This window comes from Pangasianodon hypophthalmus, chromosome 1 (assembly GCF_027358585.1).
Source record: "Pangasianodon hypophthalmus isolate fPanHyp1 chromosome 1, fPanHyp1.pri, whole genome shotgun sequence".
Taxonomy (NCBI): Eukaryota; Metazoa; Chordata; class Actinopteri; order Siluriformes; family Pangasiidae; genus Pangasianodon; species Pangasianodon hypophthalmus.
Genome location: NC_069710.1, coordinates 18127038 through 18154627, shown reverse-complemented (window position 1 = coordinate 18154627; position 27590 = coordinate 18127038). Strand labels below are relative to the sequence as shown.

General features: G+C 39.5%; 1 protein-coding gene across 1 annotated transcript in view; it reads left to right on the top strand.

Annotated features, from left to right (window-relative positions):
* Positions 1-24121, top strand: part of snrka (SNF related kinase a) — a 36243-nt gene extending 12122 nt beyond the window's left edge. Inside the window, exons 3-6 of the mRNA XM_026926518.3 lie at positions 10409-10550; positions 18468-18680; positions 19178-19312; positions 20532-24121. Of these exons, the coding sequence (XP_026782319.3) occupies positions 10409-10550; positions 18468-18680; positions 19178-19312; positions 20532-21840 (1799 nt within the window). The 3' untranslated portion in view covers positions 21841-24121. The remainder of the gene's footprint in view (positions 1-10408; positions 10551-18467; positions 18681-19177; positions 19313-20531) is intronic.
* The last annotated feature ends 3469 nt before the right edge of the window (positions 24122-27590 follow it).

Below are 27590 nucleotides of genomic sequence, written 5' to 3'. Positions count from 1 at the left end.
GACTGGTAACACTCAAGAACAGACAGGCCAGATTAAAACTCTTTTTTTTAAAAAATAAAAAAAAAAACCTGACCAGTTCTGATGCAAGATTAACTTGTGCCAGACTGCTGATAGAAAAAGCAGGATGAATTCTGAAGTGTATAGAGCTACACTTTCTCAGATTCAGTCAAATGCTGCACATCTTGATTCATTTCAAATCCATTGTGGTGGTGTAGAGAGGCAAAATTACAAAAATTGTGTCATTGTCCAAATACTTATGGACCTGACTGTATAACATTTATGGAAGGAGTCTTGGTTGTAAGCACTTCATAAAAGTTTCCCAGCACAGGAAAGTGTTCAGGACAAAGGAGTTTACACTTTCTGGTTTGTCTGTAAAGTGACAAACTGCTTTTTTGCGAGAGAGAGGGAAAAAAGGGCGGAGTTGTCGAGGAAATGACTGTTTATCACGGCTATAACGTAAGTGAGAAGTTGACTTGTCTGTCGGATGGTCTAGAATCTAACTGTTAATGTACAAAGTTTTGTGCATCAGTAAATGAAACATTGTTGGCAAATCACTGTTTTATAAGCGGAACAACACACTCCAGACCGTGCTGTTATACGAAAATAATACACTTTGGCGTGCATAATTTTCAGATAACGGCAGTCTTTTGTTTGTTATTCCTTACTTATCAAACCTCAAATGTTAATATTTAGACTGTCAGATTTGATATGTAGGTAATAGGTGTTTATGATGTAAATTTGAGATGTTTTGTTCTCTTGTGTTCTATTGCGTTTGACTTCCTTGTTAGTAGAAATGGTTGTCCTTGAGATTTCAGGAATAGATAGCTAGTACACTAGGGTCACTGTGAGAAATTTTAAACCAGTATGTTTCCCTCCAACCATTTGCTCCTATACCAGTTACATGAAAGAACTTCTTCCCATGCTTTTGAAAAGTAATAACAATGTAAAATAATAGCAATGCAGCAACAAATCATTAAATTTATGATTGATTCATCTATGAAGAATACTTTAGAATAATCACCTTATCTAATGTCTTTGTTTTTCTGTTGGTCATGGTAAGAAATTAAAAATTTAAAAGCAACCCTGACACAATTAAATAATGCAAATTTGAAGCATTGTGACACTTTTTTAAAAATGTTTTGGAACACAATTTCAGCAAAATTAAAGTGTAAACAAGGGTACTTGAGTAATATTCTAATACTGCAAGGAGGCAAATTAACTTGGTTTATCTTGCTTTTTTTTCCCCAAACACAGCAAAAACATGTTAATTAACTGCTAAATTATCTAAAGGATTGACTAGCAGTACCATTGCTTTAAATCTAAGAAGAATCTAAGGAAAAGTGCCTCACAGAGATGAAACTGTATCTCATTTCAGACATTGCCAGTACTTAGCTGCCAACAAAATCTCTTGTGGCCTGCATGCACTTGTGTGTGTGTGTGTTTGTGTTTGTGTGTTTGTGCGCCTAGGTGCAACCTCGCTCATTCTGCGTCCGGTAGTGTATTGTATCCTGCATGAAAATGACATAGCTCATGCTCTCCTGCGATACAGAGTTGCTGTTTTTAAGCAAGTACATGTTGACTGTATTATCAGCTCTTTGTTGCAGCCCTTTTGTTGTAAATGATTGATTCAGTTACTCAAAGAGGAGAATGAAGAGTCGCTCATGTGTCACCAGGAGAAAGTAATGGGTTGGGAGCTCTGTGTTCAAGTTATCTAGTACTGCTTAGAGAGCACAGGAGAAGACCTACTTGTTACTAAAAGGCCCCGTGTGTGTCTCTTTTCCCCTCTAACTTTAGCTGTTGTCAGTGTCACATGATCATTAGATCAGATGAGTGAATGGATGAATTGTGGAGGTTGAATATGTGAACTGTATGAATATGAACCTGGATCAACATCCCCTGGAAAGGAAAGCATGCTGCTATTCTGCATAAATTATTAGTCGACTACCCAGTATGACTGAATGTTACCACTTTTTACATCACACCATATGCCTGTACTGCCTCTTATATGGTAGAGGAAACATTTTGAAAACCCTAATCGGTAGTAGTGATTTTAGTGTAGTGACATTGCCATTTCTTAAAAGGTATTTTCAATATTGGCTCTCTTGCGCTCTCTCTCATATATATATATATATATATATATATATATATATATATATATATATATATATATATATATATATATATATATATATAGTTATTGTCCTCTTTGCACTCTCTCTCTCTCTCTCTCTCTCTCTCTATATATATAGCTATTGTCCTCTTAGAAAAACCCCGACTGGCCACGCATTAGGCCTAATTCACATCTAGGTGTGACATTTACAACATTGTGGGCTATGAATCCTTCCTCTGGTATTCTTACTATTTCAAAATGATTCTGTAGTTAGCATGTTCAAATTTTATTCATTTGATTTATACAGCTCAGTTTAGATGGCAAGTGAATGTTTTTCCACTTTGTACCCCATACTGAAACCTCTGCTTAGATTCTTGATTTGATTCTAACAAACTCCTCGGTAATGCTTATGAAGCCCAGTTAATTTAATGACTTGTGTAAATTAGGCTATGATCCTTGTTCCTCAATCCTCATCTGTTTGTCACTTCAGCATGGCCTTAGCAGAGACCAGATAATGATGGATTGATGGATGAGTGAGTGGTTTGGAATTTTCTTTCTCAGTGTGCTACTGCTAATTTAACAACTTTGGATGCCAGTAATTCTGTCAGAAACTAACCAGGCTGGTTTAGCCCACATTCATACAGGAAATAGTTGCTCTGAGCTACCTGGAAATGAGGTTTGAAGCGTGAAATAAAGTGCTTTTGTTCAAACCCTTATAGCATAGCAAACACCCTGCTAATCTCTGCTTTTGTTTAGATACTTGGCTGATACATACATGTTGTGGTTGATGGTGGTGAAAACACTCTGCTTTGCTGCTTTTTTTTTTTTTCTTTTTTTTTTTTTTTTTTTTTTTTTTTTTTTTGATGAAGTCTGCTTTATACTTTCCATTGTATAGATTTTCATGATTTAGTTATTGCTGAATTTAGTTATACTTTTTGCCCATGTACCATAAATGTCAATACAGGTTGTGTGGGTTAAACTATAAATAGTGCAGACAACTGATCACTCGGACACAACTGTCCTGATCGTATCTCTGGCTGGAATCACTTTTCTACTGGACAGTGGCCACAACAATCTTCAGTAGTAGTGGTGCTGGTGTCTGCTGAATTAACTTTGTTTTTTTCCAAATGGTCTTTTTCTGTAGCTGTACGAGGCATTATCACGATTTTATTATGTGTTTTAATGTTTCCGGGACTTTATTTATCCACAATATTTTATTGTTGCCGATATTTAGCTTGAATTTACACTTCTTACTCATTGGCTATGGAAAACCCTGCTGTTTTCAGGTTTGGACAAATCCCAAATTTCTCTGAAATCCAATGACTGTGAAAAGACAATCCATGTAGCCCTATTAGGTGGCTCAGGTGTGTTGGAGTGGAAGAGACAGCAAAATATAGTATAGACAAACTCTCAATATTTGACAAAGTTGTTGGATATTGTGTGAAAAACTAAGACTAAAGAGACAGGGATGTTCTGCAAAATGCATAACATGAAAATGAACATTTTTGTGGTTTTTCAGGATTTTTAACAGTGGATAGCAATAACTGCTCTTTTTCTCACCTTAAAGCAGATAACAAAGCCACTATTGTGTAAATGTAAAATACAAATTACGGCATGCAGCTACACATTGCACAACTGCAACTTTTTGTTTGTTTGTTTAAACAATTGTGCAGCTATACAAAGGACCAAGTTTGGGAACCAGTGATCTAACTGAGCTTTTCTCTGCTCATTCACCCATATGAAGTCATTTAGACATTAATATTAGTCTTGCAGCAGTTTAATGGGACCACACAGTAGCCTACATCTGTTTGGCTGAGGGCTGAAGTCAATGAGTGTGAGTGAAAGAGAGAGAGCGAGAGCGATCAGTCGTCCTCCAGGCATTTAGTGGTTACATGATAGCTCAGGTTCCCACTGTGACAGTTCTCTCACAAGTGCTATAAATTAACAGTGTACGCTTTTAGTACAGGTCTTTCCCAGCACAGTAACTGGACTATACTTCTGTCAGTATTCAGATTTATAGTACAGTATGTATGCTGATGATTTACTGTTTGTTAATTAGCTTGGGCACACACTTTTAAGATACTTTTGAGAAAGGTGTTCACTTAAGACTTGGAGACACTAAAAAGAGAGACAGATCGGCATCTGTTAAACTACATCTTGGGAATACATGTGATTTCCTTTCATTTCTTTTTAAACTAGCATTTTTTTTTTTTTGAAGAAATATGAATTGGCTGTTTACTTTTTCTGCAGGTGAAGTTTTAACAATTCAGGCAAGGGACTAAAGAACACAAGAGAACAAGGCCTAACTGTAATTATTCCATTCAGTGACCTTTAAAATGAGGTCAGCTCTCCATCTACTGCACAGCACAGCTCGCTTCCCCAGAGCATTCACCCCACACATTTGCCTTATTTTCATCTATTACTGAGCTAGTGATTTGGAAATAGAGGCAAAAGATCACATGCTCAGACTTTTCTGAGCATCTTCATGGGTTTCTAAGCTGTATATTCTTTCCCATGTAGCTGAAAAAAAGAGGATGATTATGGAGTAGCTGACTAGGTTTTAGACTGTGCAATTACAGTCTTTTAAGAGTATTGCTTGTCACCCTGTAAAATGATCCCATTAAAATCATGATTGAATTCTATAACAGACCATGTGATGATGTGTTCTCCATGTCGGATTATACAATAACCTGCGATTAAAGAAAATTACTTCATTCTGTGTACATCACCATTTCATCATTGCCACTACTGCATTTGTAGCTCATCTGTGAGCTTTGTGTTATTGCGTGCTGTCCTTCTATTGGTGGCTTTTAGACAAGCATCAAATTTTCTGACGGTGCTGGAATTGTGTTGTGGACTGTCTTTAGTCACAATTGGCATAAACTGGTTGCCAGTGAGCATAACATTATGTATGCGAAGAACTCATCTTGCAACCAAAGAATTTTTAAAATCCTGAGAAAGGGATTTGTAAGACCTCTGGTTAGTGCTCTGTGCTCTTCTGTGATATGAGGTTATAGTGCAGGGTCAACAAGTGCAGACCAAACAGAATATTTCAGTGGAGTAACTGAGAACTTTTTTTTAACTGAGAAAATTACAGTAGCAGAGTATTCAATGGACTCTATATTGCCGAAAGGATGTGGACATCACACCCATGTGTGGGTCTTCCCCAACGCAGTTGTATAGAATGTCTTTGTATGCTCTAGCATTAAGATTTCCCTTCCCTTGGAACTAAGGGACCCAAACCTTTTTCATGACGACAGTGTCCCTGTGCACAAAGCAAGGTCCTTTATGGCCTGAGCCTTGACCTCAACCCCACTGAACACCTTTGGGATGAACTGGAATGCAGACCGCTTCTTCACTTGACATCAGTACACAGGAAAATAAAAATAATTTTCTTGTTGCTGAATGGCCAAATCCTCACATTTTGTGGAAATCCTTCCCAGAAGAGTGGAGGTTATTATAACACCAAAGGAGAGGGACCAGCTCTGTGTTAATGACCACATATGCCTGTGATGGTGAGGTGTCCACATACTTTCGGCCATATAGTGCATATAAAAACATGAACCATCACTGCTTCTGTAGCAGAGCCTCTTTTGTGGGATTTATATAAATTGTTTTAAGTCAGCTCTTCAGAAAATGTTTCATTCAAAATGACACGGCTCGTTAAAAACATTGAGTAAGTATGAGTTTTTTTTCTCCACTTTAAGTTCAAAAGATATCTGTTTCCTCACTTCATTTGTTCATGTAAGTCCATGGCATTAGTCAAAGTGCTAAAGTGAAGCAGCATGAAACAGAACATATCAAGTGGTTATTATTTATAGCCATGAACTAATAACTGATGGTTAAGCATTAAAAGGTGCTTGTTGTTGCTTTTCATTGCCCTTGTTACCTTTATTTGCTTATTTGGACCTTTATAAGCAAGGGTCTTCACAAATTGTGGTTGCGCTCCCCTGGTACAGAGTGTATAGAGTGTGTATAGTGCTTTACCGTTGTCAGAAGTGTGCTGTGTGTTTAAATGGAGAAACCAGCGGACTGCGTTCTCTCTGTTCCTCTGACTGAACTATTGTCAGACCTTATATGCTTATTGTGTCTGTTTGCCGTTGTCAGTGAGCTTATCTGATGTTGGTTAGAGCAGTGGTGGAGTGATGCAATGCACTAGAAGCACACTCGCGCAAATGGCCAAGTGTCAAATTCCCGAGTCACTCATTAAACCACCACCGAGGTGCATATGTTTGCATGCGTGCTTTATGCGAGTCTTGCTGTTTGTGCTTCTCTGACACCACAGGAAAGCTTTTAAGGATGGCGCTACCGCTCCCCCCCCATCGCCTTTCCTCCTTCTTTTCCTCATCTCTTCACCCCTTTGTTTCCAACAGATTGTTTTCTCTCCGAGAGCTGGCACCTCCCTGCTGAAGCTTAGGGAAAACGGGGAAAGGAAGAAGAATAGCAGGAATGACGGCTGGAGAGGCAGGAAAATGGGGGGACGTGATGGAGCTATGTTTAGAGCAGTGTCTTCCTGATCGTACCCGTGCCAGCCAGACACAGTGCCGTTTGCCTACAGGGTAATTAATCTGGCCTGCTGGTTGCTATAGCAACACCCGGTGCCATCTGAGAGAGAGCTGCGTATACAAGTGAAAGCACAAGAGGGCATATGGCGGAGTGGGGGGGATGGGGGGCATCCAGGAAGTTGCTTGCTCTGTTTCATTCACCTTGGCATCCTGTCTGCTCAAGTGAATGTTGAATGTTGGTGTTTCCCCTTCATTTATCTACACATGCAGGTGCTTTGCTTTGTTGTTTTTAAGGTTTTGTGATGAGGAATTTTACAGATTGTGGCATTTCACCATAGGGGAGTACACATACTTTCACATACAGCGTTTCAGATGATGCAACCAAGTGAGACTGAAAACAACTGCTTATGGTTGTGTTCATCTTTCCATTGTGGAGCAATTTAAGCTGTTTTGTTTTTAATTTGCTTCTGAGTACTCCAGATGAGACTGGTTGTTAGAATTGGTGCCAAACAGGGGGTATAAAATGACATGAAAAAGTGTTGCAAGGCTACATGGTTCCACAGTAACTTTTAATAACTGGTGTATAAATCTTATTAAACCCTAGTTTTGTAAATGTTTTGGCTCATAAATAACTTGGACCTTTAATCAGAGTAGAAATGTACGTGCTCTATACGTGAGGCCTAGCAGTGGTCCATCTTAATGAACTACTTAAGACCATGCTCTTCACTGTGAGGATGGTGCTTGAGCTCTTGTGTGAAGCAGTGGCTGTTAGTGAGCTGCTGAGACTGTTTTTGGCATCTGCAGCTGTAACTGACTGGTCTAAAGCTCTCATAAAGGAACTAAATTCATCCATGCCTAAAAAGAACAGTTCTATAGATAGACAATGCACTGAAGGAGCACATTGTTACTTATTTCTGATTTGTTGTTTTTAAGAGTAGCCCAATTTGCCATAAAAACCCTGGCAACCCAGTCTTATATCTGGAGCTATGAACTTCCCAATTACCACAGTGATTTCGTTAAAATGGACTGAATCCACCGGGGAAGGCTGCCTGAGTAATAATTGCTCCATTCGTGTGTTAGTAGTGCTGGCTAGTATGCTAGCATATTATGTCGGTGCTATATCAAGTTTGTCAGTATTCATCCCTACCAGAATGGCCCTCAGGTTCCAAAAAATACAGTCAGCCTAAAGTAATCATATTGTAATTCACTATTTCTGTTGTGAAGTTATTGCGTATGGCTTCCCGCTGAAGGCCGGTCTGTGGCTGCTCCAGTTTCTGCTTGGTCCAGCTTGGTCCAGTCTGTGGATTAATAACCACCTTCGCATTCCTCCACAATGATGGAGTGATTTAGCAGCAAGCCGGGGCCTGCCTTCACTTTCTGCTGCAGTCATTCAAAATTAAACAAGAGTGAGGATGTTGGCCCAGGGGATGCCCCTCCCCTCTCTTTATGCACACGCCCATAAGTTCCATGCTCAGCACACGGGTTGTGAAACCTGTAGTGAGATATAAAGGTGTTTGATTTCTGACCTACACCTCATGTAATTGGGACATGGCGTGCTTGATTCAGTCACGTAGTGGTGACTTTTCTATCAGAGCGTTAATATTTAGCAGCACTGCAGCCTCAGCAGAAAGAGGTGTAAAGCTACCTGCTGATTTCTCTCTGACTAGGCTGCCAACTGTCTGAGCAGATGTAAATGCCTGGGAGTGTGTCCTAGGGGATTTTTAAAAAAATAACATGATATGGCTGTGTAGTCTGAGGTGAGCTTTCGTGCAGTCAGATGTAAAAGTGAAAGCAAGGCTAGATCAGTCAACACAACCCTTTTTAAAATATTTTTTTTTGTTTATTTTTAGCAAATTCAGAATGACCTTGATCCCCGTCACATCAACGCTGCTTAAAGAGCAAATATGGCAAATGAAAATGTAACAAAAATGTGATCTTAAGCTGTATTATATCTTATTTTTATCTTGATCTTTACTGATATACAAAAGTGCTGTAACGTGACATCAGCTGGTAGAGGCGCATGGTTTATTTCATTCCCACGGTGTCAAAATGCATTTTTGGTCTATGTGACACAAACACGCTCATCTACCTGACACTAATGAGGGATCACGCAAAATCAGCAGCGGTAAATATAAAGTTTTAGAGAACAGGTAATGGTGGGAGGAGTGATGAGAAAACGGAATGCTCTTTGTTTCGTTTGGTACAGCTCACAATAGCCTCGCATTTAAACACGTGCAGCGGACACAAGGCCATGAGAGAGACAACAGGTTATACTGTACCCCCCCCATTAAGCTTTGTCAAAGTGCAAACACAAGAGGCTTTATAAAGTCATGATCAGCTCCCAGAAATGAATGCTTGCTTATTTTGTCTGTCAAGTACTTTGAGCGTTGTAATATACACATCACTTTATAGCTTCTAACAGCAACTAAATAACACAGAGCATCTTTCTGTGATTACGTTAGGGTGTGCAATTCAGAGCCCTTTTTTTCCATCAAGCAGCAAATGTAATTTAGCCCATAAGGTTTTGAAATATGTGTTTTGAAAGTCTTGCATTAGGCAACTAAAGGTAGACCGTGTGTGTACACTTTTTTTTATTTTATTTATTTTTTTTGTCCTGTGGATTTTCAAGCCCCAAAATAGATAAATACTACAAAAAAATTAAATAGTATTTAAAATCAGTCATAACAGAAATAAGTCAAGCCTACTGTTTTCATGATGGAAGAAAATAATAGTTTAAAAGCAGAGAGTGGTAATACTGAAAAAAAAAATAATCACAAAAGGGTATAGACATGAAAGTGAGATGCTTCAAAAAGCATAAAGGAATTTATTTTTATTTATTTATTTATTTATTTTAAATAACTGTGAATCCAAATCAAAATGAATTGTGCTGTGTGAGGGACAGCATCTTCTGCAGGTGTGCTGTTCTGTTAGAGACAGCATGCTGAGGTAGCTTTTTCCCTATACGTCATTCTGTCAGGAGTCATATGGGAACCTGCAACTTGGGTTTTTTTGGTCATCATGCTTGGGGGAAAAAACCCAGCAAGAACACTGCAATAGACAGACTGTACCACTGTTTCCATTAATAGCCATATGTAACTCTAGTGCAGATTTAGCAGAGGAGAATTGTAGAGTTCTGTGGGAGAATAAGAGTTCACGTGGGTGTCATTCTGCTCTCGAGTGCCTTGACTGTGCACTCCTGTTTATATAGCAAACTTAGAGTCGAGCTTTATTCATTCAATATTTAGCATTCAGTATAGAATTTAAAAATTTTTCTAGGCTGCATTTTGTTAAACAAGTTGTCAGTTTCTTAGGTTCTTTCTCCTATAATTAAGTCCAGCAAGAAAAAAAGACTGAGTAATCCTCTGAGGATGAAGATTTGATGGAAATTTTGCTCAAATCTTCTGTGCTCCCGTAATTACAGCAGAATTAATTTTAAGCCATGCACTGGCTAGATTTTGTCAGTAATAGCTATGCTTTCTGACCTGTATGTCTATATTAGATTTATAATTCATGATATTATTTTCATGTTCTTACTGCCCTTGTATTGTACCACAGAACCACTAAAGCAGGCCAGTTAGGACCTCGGTTCACATGAAAATCGCTCTGTTTGCTGTGACACTAAGCCCTTGTGAGACCAGTTTTACACATGCCTTAGGCGACCTTATTTGTTAGACAATATCAGTAAATTGGTAGCTGTCTGAATTTCTCCTTAATTAATTAAGTTTAAATTAATCCCACATGGAGAAGAGCCTTTTTCCCTTTGTTGATTTATTTCGTGTTTGTTTCTCTGTAGATATCTGGAGTCTAGGAGTGATCCTCTTCATGCTGGTATGTGGACAGCCTCCTTTCCAGGAAGCCAACGACAGTGAAACCCTCACCATGATCATGGACTGTAAATACACCGTACCTACCCACGTCTCCAATGCCTGCAAAGAGTAAGGGTTCCTCACACATACCTTACATGATCTCTAAAAACACTTTAGCTTCGTACTGCCATATTTTCCTAATATCAGATTTAAGGCTAGACTGACAAGAAGACACTTTTCCCCCCTTTTTTCTTTTTTCTTCAAGTTGTTGAGATAAGACCGGAGTCAGGTCAGTGCTTTCATTCCCAGCAAAGCACCACAGTTAAAAAATTGCCTTCATAATGAATATTGATACAGCTTTTCCTTAGGCTGTAGTATTTTCTAAACTCAGTGCACCCCAGAATAATAAGAACTGCTATTTCCTCCCCATAAATCACATAACCCAAGTGAGATATACTACACAGGCACTGGGGCAAAGTGTACTTGCTCAAAAACGTTTACTGCAGCCAGATGCTACTTAATCCTCTTTCTGAATGTACTAGTAGTTACACCACAAAATCCAGTAAATAAGCAAGTTTAATTAACACACATTAAAATGGTGCATGCAGCTTAATTGAAAGCTGATGGGTGAAGTAAATGATGTCTGACGAACCGTCTGAAGTTGTCTGACATGTGTGTCCAGGCTAAAAAACAATGTGAAAAGATACTGATGTAGTTTGTACTGCATTTGTACTAATCAGTATACTGATTATGCCTAAAACCCAAAGCAGTTATTCATTATCTTTCAGTTATCGTTCCCCAATAAAAGCACTTTTTCACAGACAAAACATGATAGAGGCTTAGAAACACCACCAATTCTACACTGGTGAATTTAGAATTGCACCAGACATATTTTTGCTTCTCGTTCTTTTTGCTTTGTGAATCTTCATCTCAAATGTATATGTTTCACAAGTATAAATTAAAGCAAATCAAGTAAAATGAAGTTATTAACTCTAATAGCAATTATTTTAGGACATTCTGTGCAAACAAAAGTAGCAATAAACACACAGCTCAATGTGGATTAATGCGTATTTTACCATATTTTACTGAATTTGACCTGTTTCAAGAATTGTCCTTATATCCAAATATAACAAACTACCAAAAATTTAGCATAGTGGAGAGTGTGAGCACTGCTTTGAAAACAGTATGTGGGCTGCAGCTATTTTTGTGATAAATGATCAGAACTCCCAGCAGTGACCTTCCTTGTCTGTTCAGTTGTTAAGTACAACAATCTATTTGAGCAGTCAAAACAAAAGGACACTTTGTGATATGAATACAGATTTCCTCTTATCATTGGTTTCATTAGTAGGGTTGTGAAAGCCAGGTTGCTGTGAAAAAGGCTTTGCATGTTGAGTAAAATGTGTTTTGTGTTTGACACGAATTCCTAGTTGGATATCACTGCTGCAGAAAGAATCACCACAGCGTTGATTTAAACAATTTTTTTTAAATCCAGAAATAAAATGGTTAACTTATATTAAGGAGTACCATTTTTAATTTGTAGAATATTTTAAATAAGTAGCAACTGTAAGACTAAGGAATTTGCATGCTGCCTGTCTGCCTCTGTAGTGTCTTTTTTTTAATATTTTGACAATAGATATCCGTTGTTCATGTTAGGACCCTGTGGATTTTCTGTCATTTTTATTTAAGGCTGCTTTGTCTGGCTCTTTCTCATATTGGCGAGACAGTGGGGCTGATGAACAGTTTACAATTTGTTTAGCATGGATTAGTACTTCCCTAAATTGATTTTATTTGTATCTATTAATAATTCACTAGGACATTTATATTACCCAGTGCAAAGTAGTAGTATCCAAATTCTCATTGTTAGTGTTGGATTGTTTAAGACATTGGTTCCAAAATGGGTTCTAAAGGTTTTTTTCCCCTTTAAATTTTTTTGCAACTGTGGAGGAAATCACAATTTATATATTTATTAACTATAAATAAGTTATTTTTATTATGGAGTTCTTATAGTTATTAGCCTGTTTGACTAGGCACTTGAATAGACTGGGTTTAATTCAAACCTCAGTAACTCAAAACAAGTAGACTTAAAAATAATGACACCTAATGTATTCCATCATTTCTTTTGTTTGGAAAGATTATAACAGTAATGTACACATTTAAATAATGAGCCTAATAATTGACTAGTTGGATTATGTTCATAAAATAATTGTGTACTGAGGAGGTCCATGGCATTTATTTGTATAGTTAAAGGCATCCCTGGCTGCAAAAAGCTGGAGAACCCTGGTTTAAGGAATTTTGTAATGTTGAGGTAATATAACTAAGAATGCTGTTTGTCTGCATTTTTTCCCTGTTAATAGTGGCCACCCTTGATTGTGGTTATTTTGCTCCATTTGAATTTTTTACCCACAATCATTTATGTGTAAGTTTTCACGTGTACTTTGCCTTACTTGGTGTCATTCCTGTGGTTTGGCCTGGCTGGCTCTCTGACGCATCAGTAATGATCCAAATGGCATGTCTGCTCCTCCAAATATTTGGTGCATGACTGTAAATCAAGCACTTCCTGCCACTTTTCCATATTTATACCCACTCCAGGAGTCTCCTCAGCCTTCAGGTTGCTGAGCCCTATACTACACTTTTAAATTAAACATAGACAGAGGTCTTATCTGGTCTTACGCAGCAGTCCTGTAACTCATTACACCACTGTTGTTAGTTGTGTAATATCTGTTCTATGCAGGGTGTGTCCTCTTGCATCTCAGTAAGGCACTTTTGAAAATGTATGCCATAGTGGTTCTTTCATTCTTCTGCCCTGCTGTGTTTATTTTGGCTTCCTGCCTGTGGCTATAGCATGATGTGGCTGCTCCAGATAGAACATGTGTCTAAGGGCAAGCATATCAGACTATTGGGTTACACTCTGGTCCTAAAGGCATGGCTCTGTTTCCCTTCGTAATGGCTGCCTTGTTTCATGCTTCACTTTTGGCAAATAGATGATGAAGTTAGCTGGAGGATCTGCTCACCATGTGGTTAATGACCTTCATCTAGATCAATCAAATCCGAATACAAAAAAAAAAGATATTTAATGGTATTTTAAAAACATTAGCTAGTGCTCTACCTAGTGTATAACATAATTGCTTTGTACAACCTTCATAGTGCACTACATACAGTAAAAGTATATCTGTCTGTACATATATAGTCAAATAACATTAAAAAAAAGAAGGTACAATTAATTTTAAAGCCAGTGTTGCTCGACACACTTTACATAAAATGTGGGACTGGGATGGTCATCTGTTTAAAAAATGCTCAGAGATGTGCCAACTCCCTCCTCCAATTTTCTCCTGAATTTGGTCGCTTTCTAATTCCCACTCACCAGCCAGCTCTCCCCTGTAACACAACAGTTATCGACTGGGGAGGTTGAAGACTAGCACGTGCCTCCTCCGAGACATATAAAGCTAGCCAACCACATCTTTCAAACTGTTGCTCATGCTGCATCATGGGGCAGCTTAACACACACAGAGGAAAGTGTTATCCACCCTCTTCTGCATACATGAGCTCACAGGTGGCCAGTGTGATGGTAACTGACAGGGAAGAGATCTCCTGAGGATAGGGCAAACGATTTTCTGTTCCACGCCACTTTTAATACCAGTTCTTCACCTAGATTCTTACTCTTTGCTGTTTTGAGAATGCATGGCGTAACAGCACTAAACATTTTCAGTCTAATAGCTAACAATAGCACTGTGTATGTCTTTGTACATGTGTGTGTTTTCACCCCAGTGCTTCGTATGGTTTATGTGTAGTTATACATTTCATTAGGTCTTGATTGTAGGACAGTATTCAATACTTTACCCTTATTTACAGATTCCACTGAATTTTAATGTAACTGGAAAATGTGTCAGAAGATGGGTTGGGGCCATTTAATAATCCAGGTTTAGGCTGAAATGTTGCTACACTGACTGGCTGCCCTGCTGTCTGTTAGTCCAGTCAGCCTATGTTTTTAGAAACAAAAAAAGTCAAAGCACATTACCTCAGATAGTCTTAGTTCCACACTGACTACAAAGTCCTACTTATGATGTTGAAAGGTTGGACTGGTTTAACTCTTGAAGCAGTGTAGCCCATCCCTGAGCACTTCACTCAGCTTAGTCAGGTGATTCCTGACCTCCGACCAGGAAAGAACAAAGAAAAAGCTCCCTCAACTAGGAATTCCTACTCTGGAACTTGGGATAGTCTTGGAATTCAGCAAGTTATGTCAAATCAACATGGCTACCCATAGCATCAGAAGCAAACAAAAAAAACAAATTAGCACTTCTTACCTTTAAATGAGTTAAGCTCATTTAATGCTTATTGTATGTGTATGTACAAATATTTCCTTTAGATCAACCAACATAGACACACTTGCTTATTAAATCTATAACACTGACTATACAGTCTGCTGTTTTGAGGAGGAAAATATACATCACTCATCATAGTTAATCATCCTGCAGTTGCTAACAAAAGGGAAATATGGAAGTGTCCGTGGTTTTTTCCCCACTTTGTAGCTTGAATGCATGGAGGTCGAAAATGACGACTTCCCACTTCCGAGGTAAGTCGAATGCAGCATTAGTCTGGAGGTTCTCACAGATTTTCTTGCATCGCCTGTAATGATTATGGATAATGGGATTGTTGCTGATCATATATATTTTGCCGATTTTGCTCGTCCTGCAGAAGTGCAGCTCACAAAATGTTGTTTTAAACTCTATTAATAAACTATAAATAGCTGTTGAATGTTTCAGACAGCAGTTCCACATTCTGCTCTGTGGTCATCCCTTTCCGCTTGAGGAGATGAGGATATATTTAGTCTTCAGGAAAGGAGGGAGGATAACATCCTGTCTTTGTCTCTTTAGCATAGTGGGGTGTTTAAATTATGCAACAACATAGAATGCAGGAGTTTTTATTAAAAAAATAATCTGAAACTTATGCCATGTCCCTAACCTTATATATCTAGTGGATCTAGTTCAAAGATGGTGATTAAGTGTGATTGAGAGCTCTGGCTGTGAGCTGCAGTGGTGTGGGCCTGTGCTGGCTGGCTGTGCCTTACTCCGTGTGGATACTGGAATAAAGTTGGAATCTTGATCAGTGTAGTCTGTCGTGCAGGAGAGAGGTGCCGTGCTCTGCGTCTGGAGAGCTGGACGCTGACAGCTGTCCGGGCAGTGTGGACAATGATCTTCATATAGACTTTAAGGATACCATTTAATAAAGCTATAAATCAATCTGCTTCAGGCTGGCAGCACAGGCTTACGCATTTCATTTCAATCTTAGTAAATATCAAACCAATATGTTACCTTTACACATATGATTACCTGTGTAATAAAAATCTCATTTGTGAGGGTTTCAAATAACGCAGATACTCAATAGGGACATTGCTTTCTGAACTTTGCCCATAGTACTTTTTCCCCGGTATATGATGATGCATGGACCTGTTAGGGCCTTCATGATGTGACCCTCGATACTTGTCTGCCTGTCTTATCAGCTTATGAAATTACACAAACGTACTGAACAAAACCAGGACCTAATTACAGATTTCTTAAGTTGCTGCTTTAAAATGCAGTTGTGGCAAAAGTCAAAGTGATCTAGTTCAGGGGTTCTCCAGCCTTTTGTAGTCAGGGCCATAATCCAAATATAAATATATTAAGCTCATTATGTAAAGGAGGCGTGGAGCTTTTCATTCATGAACATTCCACACACACAACACTTTTTTATTTAAATCACCATTAGTTCTGATGTTAGAATGATGTTAATTAATCTAGCTATTTTTTTCCTACTTTTGTAGGCCAATATTGTCATTTTGAATTCTGTCGTCATACCAAATGGAGGTGTTTTAATTTGCGTGTTGATTTGGTCAGATTAATTCAGTCACATTGTCTTCCGATGTATTTCTGTCTGCGTTTCTTCGTTGAAAGAGAAGCCATTTAGCAGACCTCCATCTCACCAGCATGTGCAGCTCCTCAAATTGAAGGCTTTCAACAAATCTCGGCTTGTTTTCAGTTGATGAGCGTAATTAGAGCAATTCAGCAACCTCTTTTTTTTTTTTCTTCTAACAGACCACCAGCTTTTTATACAAGAAATGCATTTTCCCTTCAGGCACTGCTGAAGTGCTTAAGCGCAAGGAAGAGATGGAGCATTTTAATGTGGTACAAATGTGTAAAAAATGATGTGGGCTGACTTGTAAGTAAATAGGTGGCTGGGCTCTATGAGCTGTCTTGTTTCTAGCTGCTCAGGGCTTATGTTGCCCTGAATTCATTCAATAAAGAAAAGAGTAGTGACTAAATTCTAGGCTCATAAAGATGGGAAGCTTCACATATCATCTTGACCAGCTGTTCACTTTACACTTTGTTTGATGCAGGTGTGTTGAAATTCTTTGCATACCAGAGCACTGATATACTGATATTGTCATACTACTGTAGTTAAAGAGGTTATGTGTTGGCACAAAGTTAGCACAGTATTAGGTGAAAGGAGAGGCTATCAGATAACTTGCATAATATCAGCACTGTGAATCACACCAATAATCCTAGTCTTACTTGCTCACTATCTTTGATGATTCCACTCTGAGCCATAGACCAATGTGTTATTTTAAGAAAACCTAACAGAACCAAGAACATACACGTGTTCTGGGCTAACATTGGTATGATCTGCTCTTTAGTTGATTACTTGGCTATGGATATTGGGCATGATGGGAGGTTAAATTTGAACCCCATTATTTAATGCTACTGGCCCTGCTGATTACTCTGTGATTATAGACCTCTCGGGAATACAGCCGTTGCCAGAGGAGCTGATGACCACGGGTCTTCAAATACCCCAGAGGAGGTTTCAGTGTGACAGCCTGCATACTTAATGGTGAACAAAATGCGTCATGTAGGAACAGCTAGTTTAACTGAAATAACCGCTAATAAAAAGCCCTAAAATAAACTGGGCATCCATGACCGATACTTTAGCATCTTGGCTAATTTTTGGTGGCAGTACTGTCTTTTGTCTGTAATTATTGGCATGCATGTAGAGCCAGTTCTTTTATGTCTTTCCCTTTCGAGACAGTGAACTCTCCTCCTCTCCAGTGCCACTCAGAGTGTTGTATGCTCACGAAACCTAAGCTGCGGTGCTTCTTTATGGCTCAGTTGTAATTTTGGCAATGTGCATGTGCTGAATGATGAAGGCCTGCTCTAAGGATGGCTGTCTGCTCACAAAGCCTGAGAGCTCCCGTTGTTTTTTTTTTTTTTTTTTTTTTGCACGACTCATTTACACTTCCGTCACTTCTCGCTTCTCACTGACTACTGAGTCGATAAGGTTTTCAGTGGCTTCTCCTTTTCAAATGGGGTTTTTCAAAAAACATTCAGAACCATCAGCTAATTTATTAATCTTCTAACAAGCAAGCATTTGATTACTAACACTCACTGAATATTAGAAAGATTACACGATTCTAACAGTTATATAGCCAGTACTTTAGTTCTTCTCACATGTATTCTGATTCGAGAACAGGAACTATGTATGGGTGCGGCTGCTTCAGGACAGCAGTTGCCTTGCCTCTAAGACTTGATCGGTCAGCACTGTGCCACTGCTGCTCATAATTTGAAGGCAACCACTTCAGTCCCAAGTTTTATGTACAATACTTGAAACAGTGGCATTTTTTTAAATAAACTGTGCTTGTAAGAGTAGTTGTAATGCAGATTACGTTTTAGTTTTACTTGAGCAAATGTGTTATTGTCTGTGCCTGATGCCTGAATGATGTGCCCTACATGTATTGCATTAAAAAAATGTCTTAATTCATGAGATCTTGTTGACATTGTGATATCCAACTTTAATTTGTGAACTTTATCACACACAGCATTTTGTTTATATCGTCCAACCAATTTTTTCCCCTTCATTCTAAACCCTGTAGGCTGATTAGACTGACCCTAACCCTAGTCACTCAGGGAGTGAAAGTAAGATGATTGTGACAGTAAGATGCTTAATGGTGTTCGCTAAAATAGCTTAGTGGCTTTGCATGCTCTGATATGCCATGGTGAATGTGATCTTTTTTTCTAACAGTTTGATAAATCGGATGCTGCAGAGGGACCCCAAGCACCGTGCCTCGCTGGAAGAGATTGAGAGCCATGCGTGGCTGCAGGGAGTGGATCCATCTCCAGCCACCAAGTTCAGCACACCTCTGGTGTCCCACAAGAACCTCTCTGAGGAAGAACACAACTCCATCATCCAGCGCATGGTGCTCGGGGACATTGCAGATCGAGAGGCCATCATTGAGTAAGTGCCCCTACAGCATGTTCCTGTTCAGAATGGACTCTTCAGTAGTTATTTTCTTTGATTTTTGTACTCTGTGAATCACACAGCAGCTGACAACAAAGGTCAAGGCAGTATCTTCAGACTATGAGAGTTCTTTGCAGTTCTTTGTGTCAGAGCTCTCAATAAAAAGGCCCTGTTTAGTGGCTGCTGTTTGTTCATTATCATGTAATCCCTGAGAAGCAGAGAGGAGGGACTGCAAATATGCTCGGCCCGCACTAAGCACTGGAACCGTGCTGAGGACATGCCAGCTTCATTACATCTGCATTAAAAAGGCTCACAGAAATCAGTGCGCATGCTTATTTATAATAGCCTGCTATTTTTAGTCAGACATGTTTGAGCACAATATAAGACAGAATACAGGCTGATCAGGCACTGTTATCCTGTTTTGTGTACTGTTCATTTCTTCTTCTCTTTCTAGCATTTTCTATCCTCCTAAGTATATTTTTCTGCCTCCCTAGAGCCCTAGAAACTAACAAGTACAACCACATCACGGCTACCTACTTCCTGCTGGCAGAGCGGATCCTACGGGAGAAGCAGGAGAAGGAGGTGCAGCCCCGATCCTCCAGCCCCAGCAACATCAAAGCCCATTTCAGGTACAGCTAATGGCCTTTTTTTGCTCTGCTCTGCCTAAGGGCCTAGGGGTCGAGCTGTATCTTCAATGCAACTGAGTACAGGCTCTTCGACAGTCTTGGACTGTTGGCTCTTTCAGCTGTAATGCACTCACAAACTGCCCAGGCTCTCTGTACTTGAACTTTCACATCCTGTGGTTTAATTTCTGAAATGAGTAGAGTATATCCAGAGCAAGGTTTGACACTGCACCTGTGCAGTATCTTGCTAGCTAGCTAAGGTCTAATTGCTGGCACAATTTTGCCCCCAGATGCCCTCTACAAGGAATAGGATTCAGTTATGCCTTCCTTCTAAGAGATTGATTCTGCTGTATGTCAGGATTCCTCTCTTAATGCACAATGAGGACTGACAGCACATTTCTGCTTGGAGTGCTGTGCAGGGGTGATAAATGTGTTAGAGGGCTGTAAAATTGGTTTGGACTGACCTAGAAAAGCAGAGGTACTTCCTTCTGTCTAGAAGGATAGGAGAATGGAACTGAATTGTTAACTATTAGATTCATCAAGACTATTTTAGTTTAAATCTGCGTACTCAGATTGTTCTCTAGAAAATGTGTAGGATGGGAAATTATAGGATTGATGCAGAAACATACAAGTGCCAGGCTAATTGAACTACAGAGACACAAAAGACATCTGTTTGGATGAGTTCTGAATGAGTCGCCTTTCCATTTTTTTTGGTCTTTGTATTGTGTTTCTTGCTTTGTACTTTGCCATGAGTAGGGTGCCCTGTTTGGCTTGTTGCCATGTCAACAAAAGCTTTGTGTATTGTTGATAATGGTTTGACGGTGCTTATGAAAACCTAGGAACATGAATGCAACTCAGTGCTACAGGGAACATGAGTATGACTCTGTTGGGTCACAAACCCCTTCAAACCCCTTCAACACTGTGGATACAAGCCCATTATACACCCATTACAATACATTTCTTCATTCACCACTGAGGCAAAAATAGAACCCTAAGCCTGCTCTACCTGATGTTAAAGACAGTCTCTATCCTTATTCTTCCACTGGTGTGCTTGAGCCTTTTAGTCATTTTTGAATGTATCTGTATTCATTACACTACTGTCAGTTACTCAGTACAGATTTAGTAGTAGTATAGTATTAGTAGTATGCCTAACTCAGGAAGCCTGAGTTTTCATGGAGTTGCGTCTCTGTGGCTCATGATTTATTTCTGCTTATTTTTTTTATAGGCAGTCGTGGCCGACTAAAATTGACATGCACCAGGACATCGAGGACAGCCTGGCGACTTCCTCCATCTCGCATGCAGGGGGTCCACAGTCTCCAGCTCGGAGCACCGAGAACCTGCTGAATGGTCACCGTAACAAAGGGCTACTGGATCTGGGCCGCCGGGAGGAGAGCAGTGAGGCCTGTAGCACTGCCGTTTATCCTGGCCAGATGGCTTCTCTCACCCAAAGCCCCCTCAAACCCAGCACCACAGCTCCTCCTGCCTCGGCCAAGCAGCGAACATGTCTTTTCCGTGTGGAGGAGGACGAAGAGGAAGAGGAGGAGCAGGAGCCGTCACCACTCCCCACGCAGGTGATCCTACGCCGCAAGCCACCATCAGTCACTAACCGGCTGACATCACGCAAGAGTGCACCGGTGCTCAACCAGATATATGAAGAAGAAGGCGAGTCCGATGATGATGACTTCAACATGGACGAGAGTCTGCCACCCAAGCTGAGCCGCCTCAAGATGAACATGGCGTCACCTGGTACAGCACAGAAGCGCTACCACCGACGCAAGAGTCAGGGCCGTGGCTCCAGCTGCTCCAGCTCAGAGACCAGCGACGATGACTCAGAGAGCCACCGCCGTCGCCTCGACAAAGAGTCAGGCTTCACATACAGCTGGCACCGCAGGGACAGCAGTGAGGGCCCACCAGGAAATTCAGGGGGCAACGGAGGTGGTGGCAGCAGCGGTGGACAGAGCAAACCTCCAGGAGAGGGTAACTCGGGACCAGACAGGGGCAGCAGTAATGGCGGAAGTGGTGGAAGTGGAAACACAGGAGAGGGAGGGGGTTCTAAAGGACAGGGAAGCCCATCAAGCTGCTCCAGTGGCAGTAGCAATCCTGCTTCAGGCTCCACACGCACTGCAGCCCGGAGCACAGGAGAACTGATGGAGAGCCTGAAGCTCATGAGTCTCTGTTTAAGCTCCCAGTTGCAGCATCGCCGATCAGGAGGAGGAGGACGCTTCATCATGGATCCGCAGAGTCTCTCCAGTGTGAGAGTGCAGGAAAAGTCCTCATGGAAGATGTGCATCGGCTCTAACAGCAGCCTGGAAAAGACTCTGAATGTGGGCGGCGGGTTAATGGACCGTTACCCGGACCAAACAGCAGCCATGCTGAATGAACTGGCCCTGGTCAAGGAGAACAACCTGAACTTGAAAGCCAATGTGCTTCAGCTACCTCTGTGTGAGAAAACAATCTCAGTAAACATCCAGAGGAGCCCCAGGGACGGGCTGCTTTGTACATCGGCCCAGGCCAGCTGCTGCCAGGTCATATGATGGTGGATCACATGACTAGACCTCATAGTCAATTTGCTCCTATCGCTGCATTTGTAGCATAATAACGATTTGAAAACTCCTGTAGCTTTGTGTGATCTTTCCCAACCTTCTGTCGTCTTAATCATTCTTGCAACTTATTTATTTTTCTTGGACCTGTTGGGTTTTATGAGGTGCACACTGCTAGCTTGTTTTCCGTCTCTTTGCAGGGTTGTCCTTTTTAGTCCCCCTTACTGTTTTACATTTGTTTCCTTCTCAGTGGTGATGTATTTTTTTTCCACCAGCCCTTTTCTTTGCATCCTTTTCCTTTGCTTTTTTTTTTTTTTAAATCTCCTGAACTGATAAGCTCTTAAGATGGTTTACATGGTTTGGTTTCGGCCAGTCAATCAAACAGAACTGTAGATTTTTATTTAATGATAAAATGGAATATTTAATAAAGATAAACAAATATGACCAAAAGTGTGACAGAGTAGCACCTGGTAGGTCGAATGAGCACTTAAAAACTTCAGACATAATAAGTGCTACAATTACAATCAGAGTTAAAACCTAGTAGTAAGAAATAAAAACAGCTCATTTGAGTGAACTAGTATTGTTCTGATTAATGGCCATTTCTGATGTCTTAAACTAATTGACCAATTTATAATTCCACAGAAAATCAATTTTTGATTGAATTACACATTTAAAGTTCTAGTGGTGGTTTAATGAACCGCATGTATTAAACTACCTTTAGCAGATTTTTTTTAAAATATTCCTAGCAACATATAAAAATATTGGCGTTCTTAAAAAAAATACTGTTAAACATTCACATTTCCCTCAAGACAAACAGGAAATTACGGTCAGCAAATTAACTTATTTTTATTCTGAGAATTAGAGAATCCATGTACCATAGATTTTGATTTATTTATATTAACAAAATTTACTTTTCAGATAAATAAGCCCTATGTTTCCAACATAGCCTCAAGGTTTGCATACAGTAAAGTAATTGAAGAAAATGAATCTGTATGATACACTGTAAGTTTTCATACAGATTCATACTGTAGAATCAGCAGCCATTTTTAATCCAACATGCCAATATTCAGATAATGAAGAGAGTCTTGGTAGGGCAGCAGTACATGACATACAGGAATGTTAATGCAGACTATAGATTGCTGGAGCTTTACTGCATCCACTATATTGATCTTTAATGAAAATCATTAAAAAAAAAAAAAAAAAAAACATATTCCACAATTTGGCCAAGTTTAACCGGATGGTTTAATTCTGTTAGGTTAAGACCTGAATAATAATGATATCTTTACAGTAGGAAATGAATTCCTATATACTGCTGAGCTCCAGATCCCAGTCCAACTGTTCTGACCTCACTCACTTTGTTTGTAGTTCGTAAACACTTCAGTTACTGTAACTACCAGTCTCCAAATAAGACTGGCCTCAGATGCCTATAGGGTATGTAAATAAGTTTTTAAAAGTTTTATTTTTTTGAAAGGACTGCTGTTTTAACGTGCTGTGTTGAATACAGGCATTGGGCTGGCTTTAGAGTTAAAGCCGTGCTGATTTATCACCTGGCTCTAAATCCCATGTACAGCTGAAAACAATGAGATATATGACCATTCATTCAGGCAATAGATAATAACAGAACCGGCTTTTGAAAGACCATCTATGACCCGGTGTAAAAAGCTGTACAGAGTCCAGGCTGAAACAGAGAGCAGTAGAGTGAGATATTTTAAGGGCATTGGCAATAAGCTATAAGTTGCAGCTATCTGTAAATATACATAGTTTTTGTTTTATAATATGTACAGCCGTAGAATGGCTTACTTGACCGAAAAAGAGAATTATCTTGAGTATTTTTGTTTTTCTTTTTAAACAATAAGGTCTGTAAATAAAGATGTAAATACAGTGCACACTCTGTAAAACCGCAGCGTCAGCCATCTGGTTCATAGCTGTAATATAGCTTTACTAGTCGTGAGTGTCTCCAGTAAATTTAGCAATGTTGAAAAAGAAAACAGCGCTATATTCATAATGTTGGTCTCAGACTTTGTCCTGCGCTGATGTAAACAGGTAAAATGATAATGTGCATGTGTTGAACGTTCAACATAATTGATCCATGGACATCGAAAGGAAAAGAACTGCCACAAAATGTTACTGGACCAAAATTGTGTACTGACTTCTAAAGAAAAACAACAGTAAAGAAGCAAAATGATTAAATGTTCTGTTGTTGAAACTTGTCCTCACAAGTTATATAGTTATGGTAATGTCCAAAAAATTAAATGTTGTGGAAAATGTCTTTAAATTTGGGCTTTGTTTGTGTTTTTCTTTTCCCCAGCGTATGCAGTATGGGCTAATGTGCCACAGCAGCAACACTGAGATATCTGCAGTGGCTTTAGGAGAAACTGATGAGAGGCAGGTTAGGATGAAATCTCTAGAAAGCAAAAATCACAATATCATTTGGTAAACTACTGAAACTACTTAAAGCTGAGTAATCTTAAATCAGTTTTAAAATTCAGTTTCCTAACTAAATTTAATTTCTGTATTAAATATTTTAGTTGCCAAAACTAAGTGTTTGTTCCACCCCTGGTTGTAACCAAAGTCTGTCTCTGGCAAACTAGCAATATATAGTCAAGTCAGTTTTTCACATAAAGATTCACACACACACAAAAAAAATCTTATCCTGCTGCTAGAAGCTCTCCTAAGTGCTACTAAAAGTTGCTAGCAAAGTATTTCTTAAAACATCCTATGAGCAGTTTTTTGAACAAGTCTGAAGAATTCTTATGCTAAACTCTGTAATGAAAACCCAGTTCACATTTACATATTACTACAAAAGAATATCACTGATCTTACATGTGAAAAACAGTATTGAAACTACTTTCTCTATCAGAAGTTGTCTGGTCTGAAGCAGCAGTTACTCTTTAACCTATATGAGATTTCGAGGTCATACACTGGGTATAAAAAAGTCTACACACCCCTGTTAAAATGGCAGGTTTTTGTGAAGTAAAAGAATGACTATCAAGAATAAATCGTGTGAGATCTTTTCCCACCTTTAATGTGAAATTGCAAAGTATACAAATAGAGTGAAAAACAACCAGAAAATTTTTAGGGGAAAAAGGAAAAAACTTACAATAACCTAGTTGCATAAGTGTGCACACCCCTAAACTAATACTTTGTTGAAGCGCCTTTTGATTTTATTTCACCACTCAGTGTTTTTGGGTAAGAGTCTATCAGCATGGCACATATTGACTTGGCAATATTTTCCCATTCTTTCTTGCAAAAACAGTCTAGATCCATCAAATTGTGAGGGCATCTCCTGTGCACAGCCCACTGCAGGTCACCCCACAGATTTTTAGCTGGGTTCATGTCTGGGCTCTGGCTCGGCCATTCAGAACTCCTTTGCCGATTTGGGTGTGTGCTTTGGGTCGTTGTCGTGCTGAAAGGTTAAATTCCTTTTCATCTTAAGCTTACTAAGCTTACTTACTCTCCTGAAGAACAGCAGCCCTAAAGCATGATGCTGCCACCACCATGCTTCAACAGGGGTATGGTGTTCTTTTGGTGATGTGCATTTTTTTGCACCAAACATACCTTTTGGAATTGGTCTCTTCAGACCATAACACATTTTACCACATGGTTTGGGGTGATTTAGTTGAGCTTGGATGTTTCTGTGAGGAAAGGGCTTCTGTCTAGCCTCCCTACCCCAAAGCCCAGACATGTGAAGAATATGAGTTGTCCCATGCAGAGAGTAATCAGTACTTGTCAGACGTTCCTGCAGCTCCTTTAATGTTTCCGTTGGTCTCTTGGCAGCCTCCCTGGTAAGTTTTTGACTTGTCCTTTTGTAAATTTTGGAGGGACTTCTTGTTCTTGCCCCATTTTCTTCATTTGTTGATGATGGTGTTCTATGGTACATCTAATGTTTTGGAAGTTCTTTTACACCCCTCTCCTGATTGGTATCTTTTGACAAGTGAGATACTGTACATGCCTTGTAAGCTATTGGCGGACCATGAAGATGTGAAGAAAATCGTACAGAAACAGCTGGTCTTTATTTAGGGTTAATGAGAATAATTTCATTGATGACAGCTGTATGATAATTACTTTTGAACATGAGATTGAATGTGATTGGTTCATTCTGAACACAGCCACATCCCCAATTATAAAAGGGTGTGCACACTTATGCAACCAGGTTATTGTAACTTTTTTTTTATATTTCCTATTTTCCCTAAAATGTTTCTGATTGTTTTTCACTTAATTTTTATATTTTGTTATTTCACATTAAGGGTGGAAAAGGTTCTGATGATTTATCTTTATATTTTTATATTTTTTATATATTAAAAACCTTCCATTTTATCAGGGGTGTGTAGACTTTTTATATCCATTGTATGTGCTGCATAACTGTGTTTTGTTCTATAAACATGTAGCCGCAATACCTAGAAATCAATATGGTGGGGTGTGAAAGAAGTTTTAGTTGTAAAGACCAAAGTCAGTTGTAAAGACCAAAGGGTAGGCATAAAAGCAGTCAGAGAATGTTTACATCACATTCAGAAAGGTAGATGCAAATACATTTTAATTTCTTTACTGTTAATATCATAGCATACACTACATAACTTTACATTTTTTTATTCTTCATTTTCTCCTCTTCATGTGCAGTCATCTGTAGGAGCTCTAGGTTTTTATGTGATAGTGTCCCCTGAAGGTTTTCTGCTTACTAAAGCCTAAGCTGAGTTCCCACTGGGCACAATGCTCCTGCTGTGAGTTCAGTCCTGGCACATGCAGTGCAAAGAGAGAAGTGAAACACGACGTGATTTGGCAGCCCTCAAAACACTGCTGCTGAAAGGTTTCCTATACTGATTTACTACCAACGTCTGCTGCTACATTTCTCAAGTATCCTAGTGCCTTCCAAGGCCATCAGAGATTTGAGCGTGTGTATGCAGTGTGTTCCACCTTGTCTGTGTTCCCACACAGTATGAATAAATGCTTAGAGGCTGAGATGAGCTCTGTCCTACTTAACATGGCCTTGCACTTTCTGGTGCGCTTTCGCACTGTCCTGATGCAATGGTCACGTCTGAGTATCACCCTGGCAGCAGTACTCAAACATGGCTTCAGGCTGTCATTTGGTTCCTCGGGCATAATGATTCCACATGACTGACCACTGTATTACATTGCTTGAGCTGTATAAGACAGACACCTAAGTGATAAAAAGATACTTATGCCTGCACATAAATGACTAAGGATAGCTCATTTTAAACACCATAAACAACATATGATAGCTGTATAGTCTAACATGCCAATGTCATAACTTATTAAAGAAAAGGTAGTAGGACATAATGGCATGTTAAATGAACTGGAACACACCTTTCCAGTAAATTTGAGAACAACTCCTGTATGTAAACAGCTTATACTGCAAGAGTTTAATAGATGTACTCTCACCAGGCACTTTAATAGGAACCTGCACATTCATGCAATTATCCAATCAGCCTGCACAATGCATAAAATCATACAGATACAGCTCAAGAGCTTCAGTGAATCAGAATGGGGGAAAAAATGTGATCTCAGTGACTTTGGTTGTGGTATGGTTGTTGTTGCCAGACTAGATAGTGTGAGTATTTCAGAAACTGCTGATCATCTGGGATTTTCACCCACAGCAGTCTCTAGAGGTTACGCAGAAAGGTGCAAAAACAAAACACATCCAGTGAGCAGCAGTTCTGTGGGAGGAAACACCTTGTTGATGAGAGAGATCAGAGGAAATGGCCAGACTGGTTTGAGGTGACAGGAAG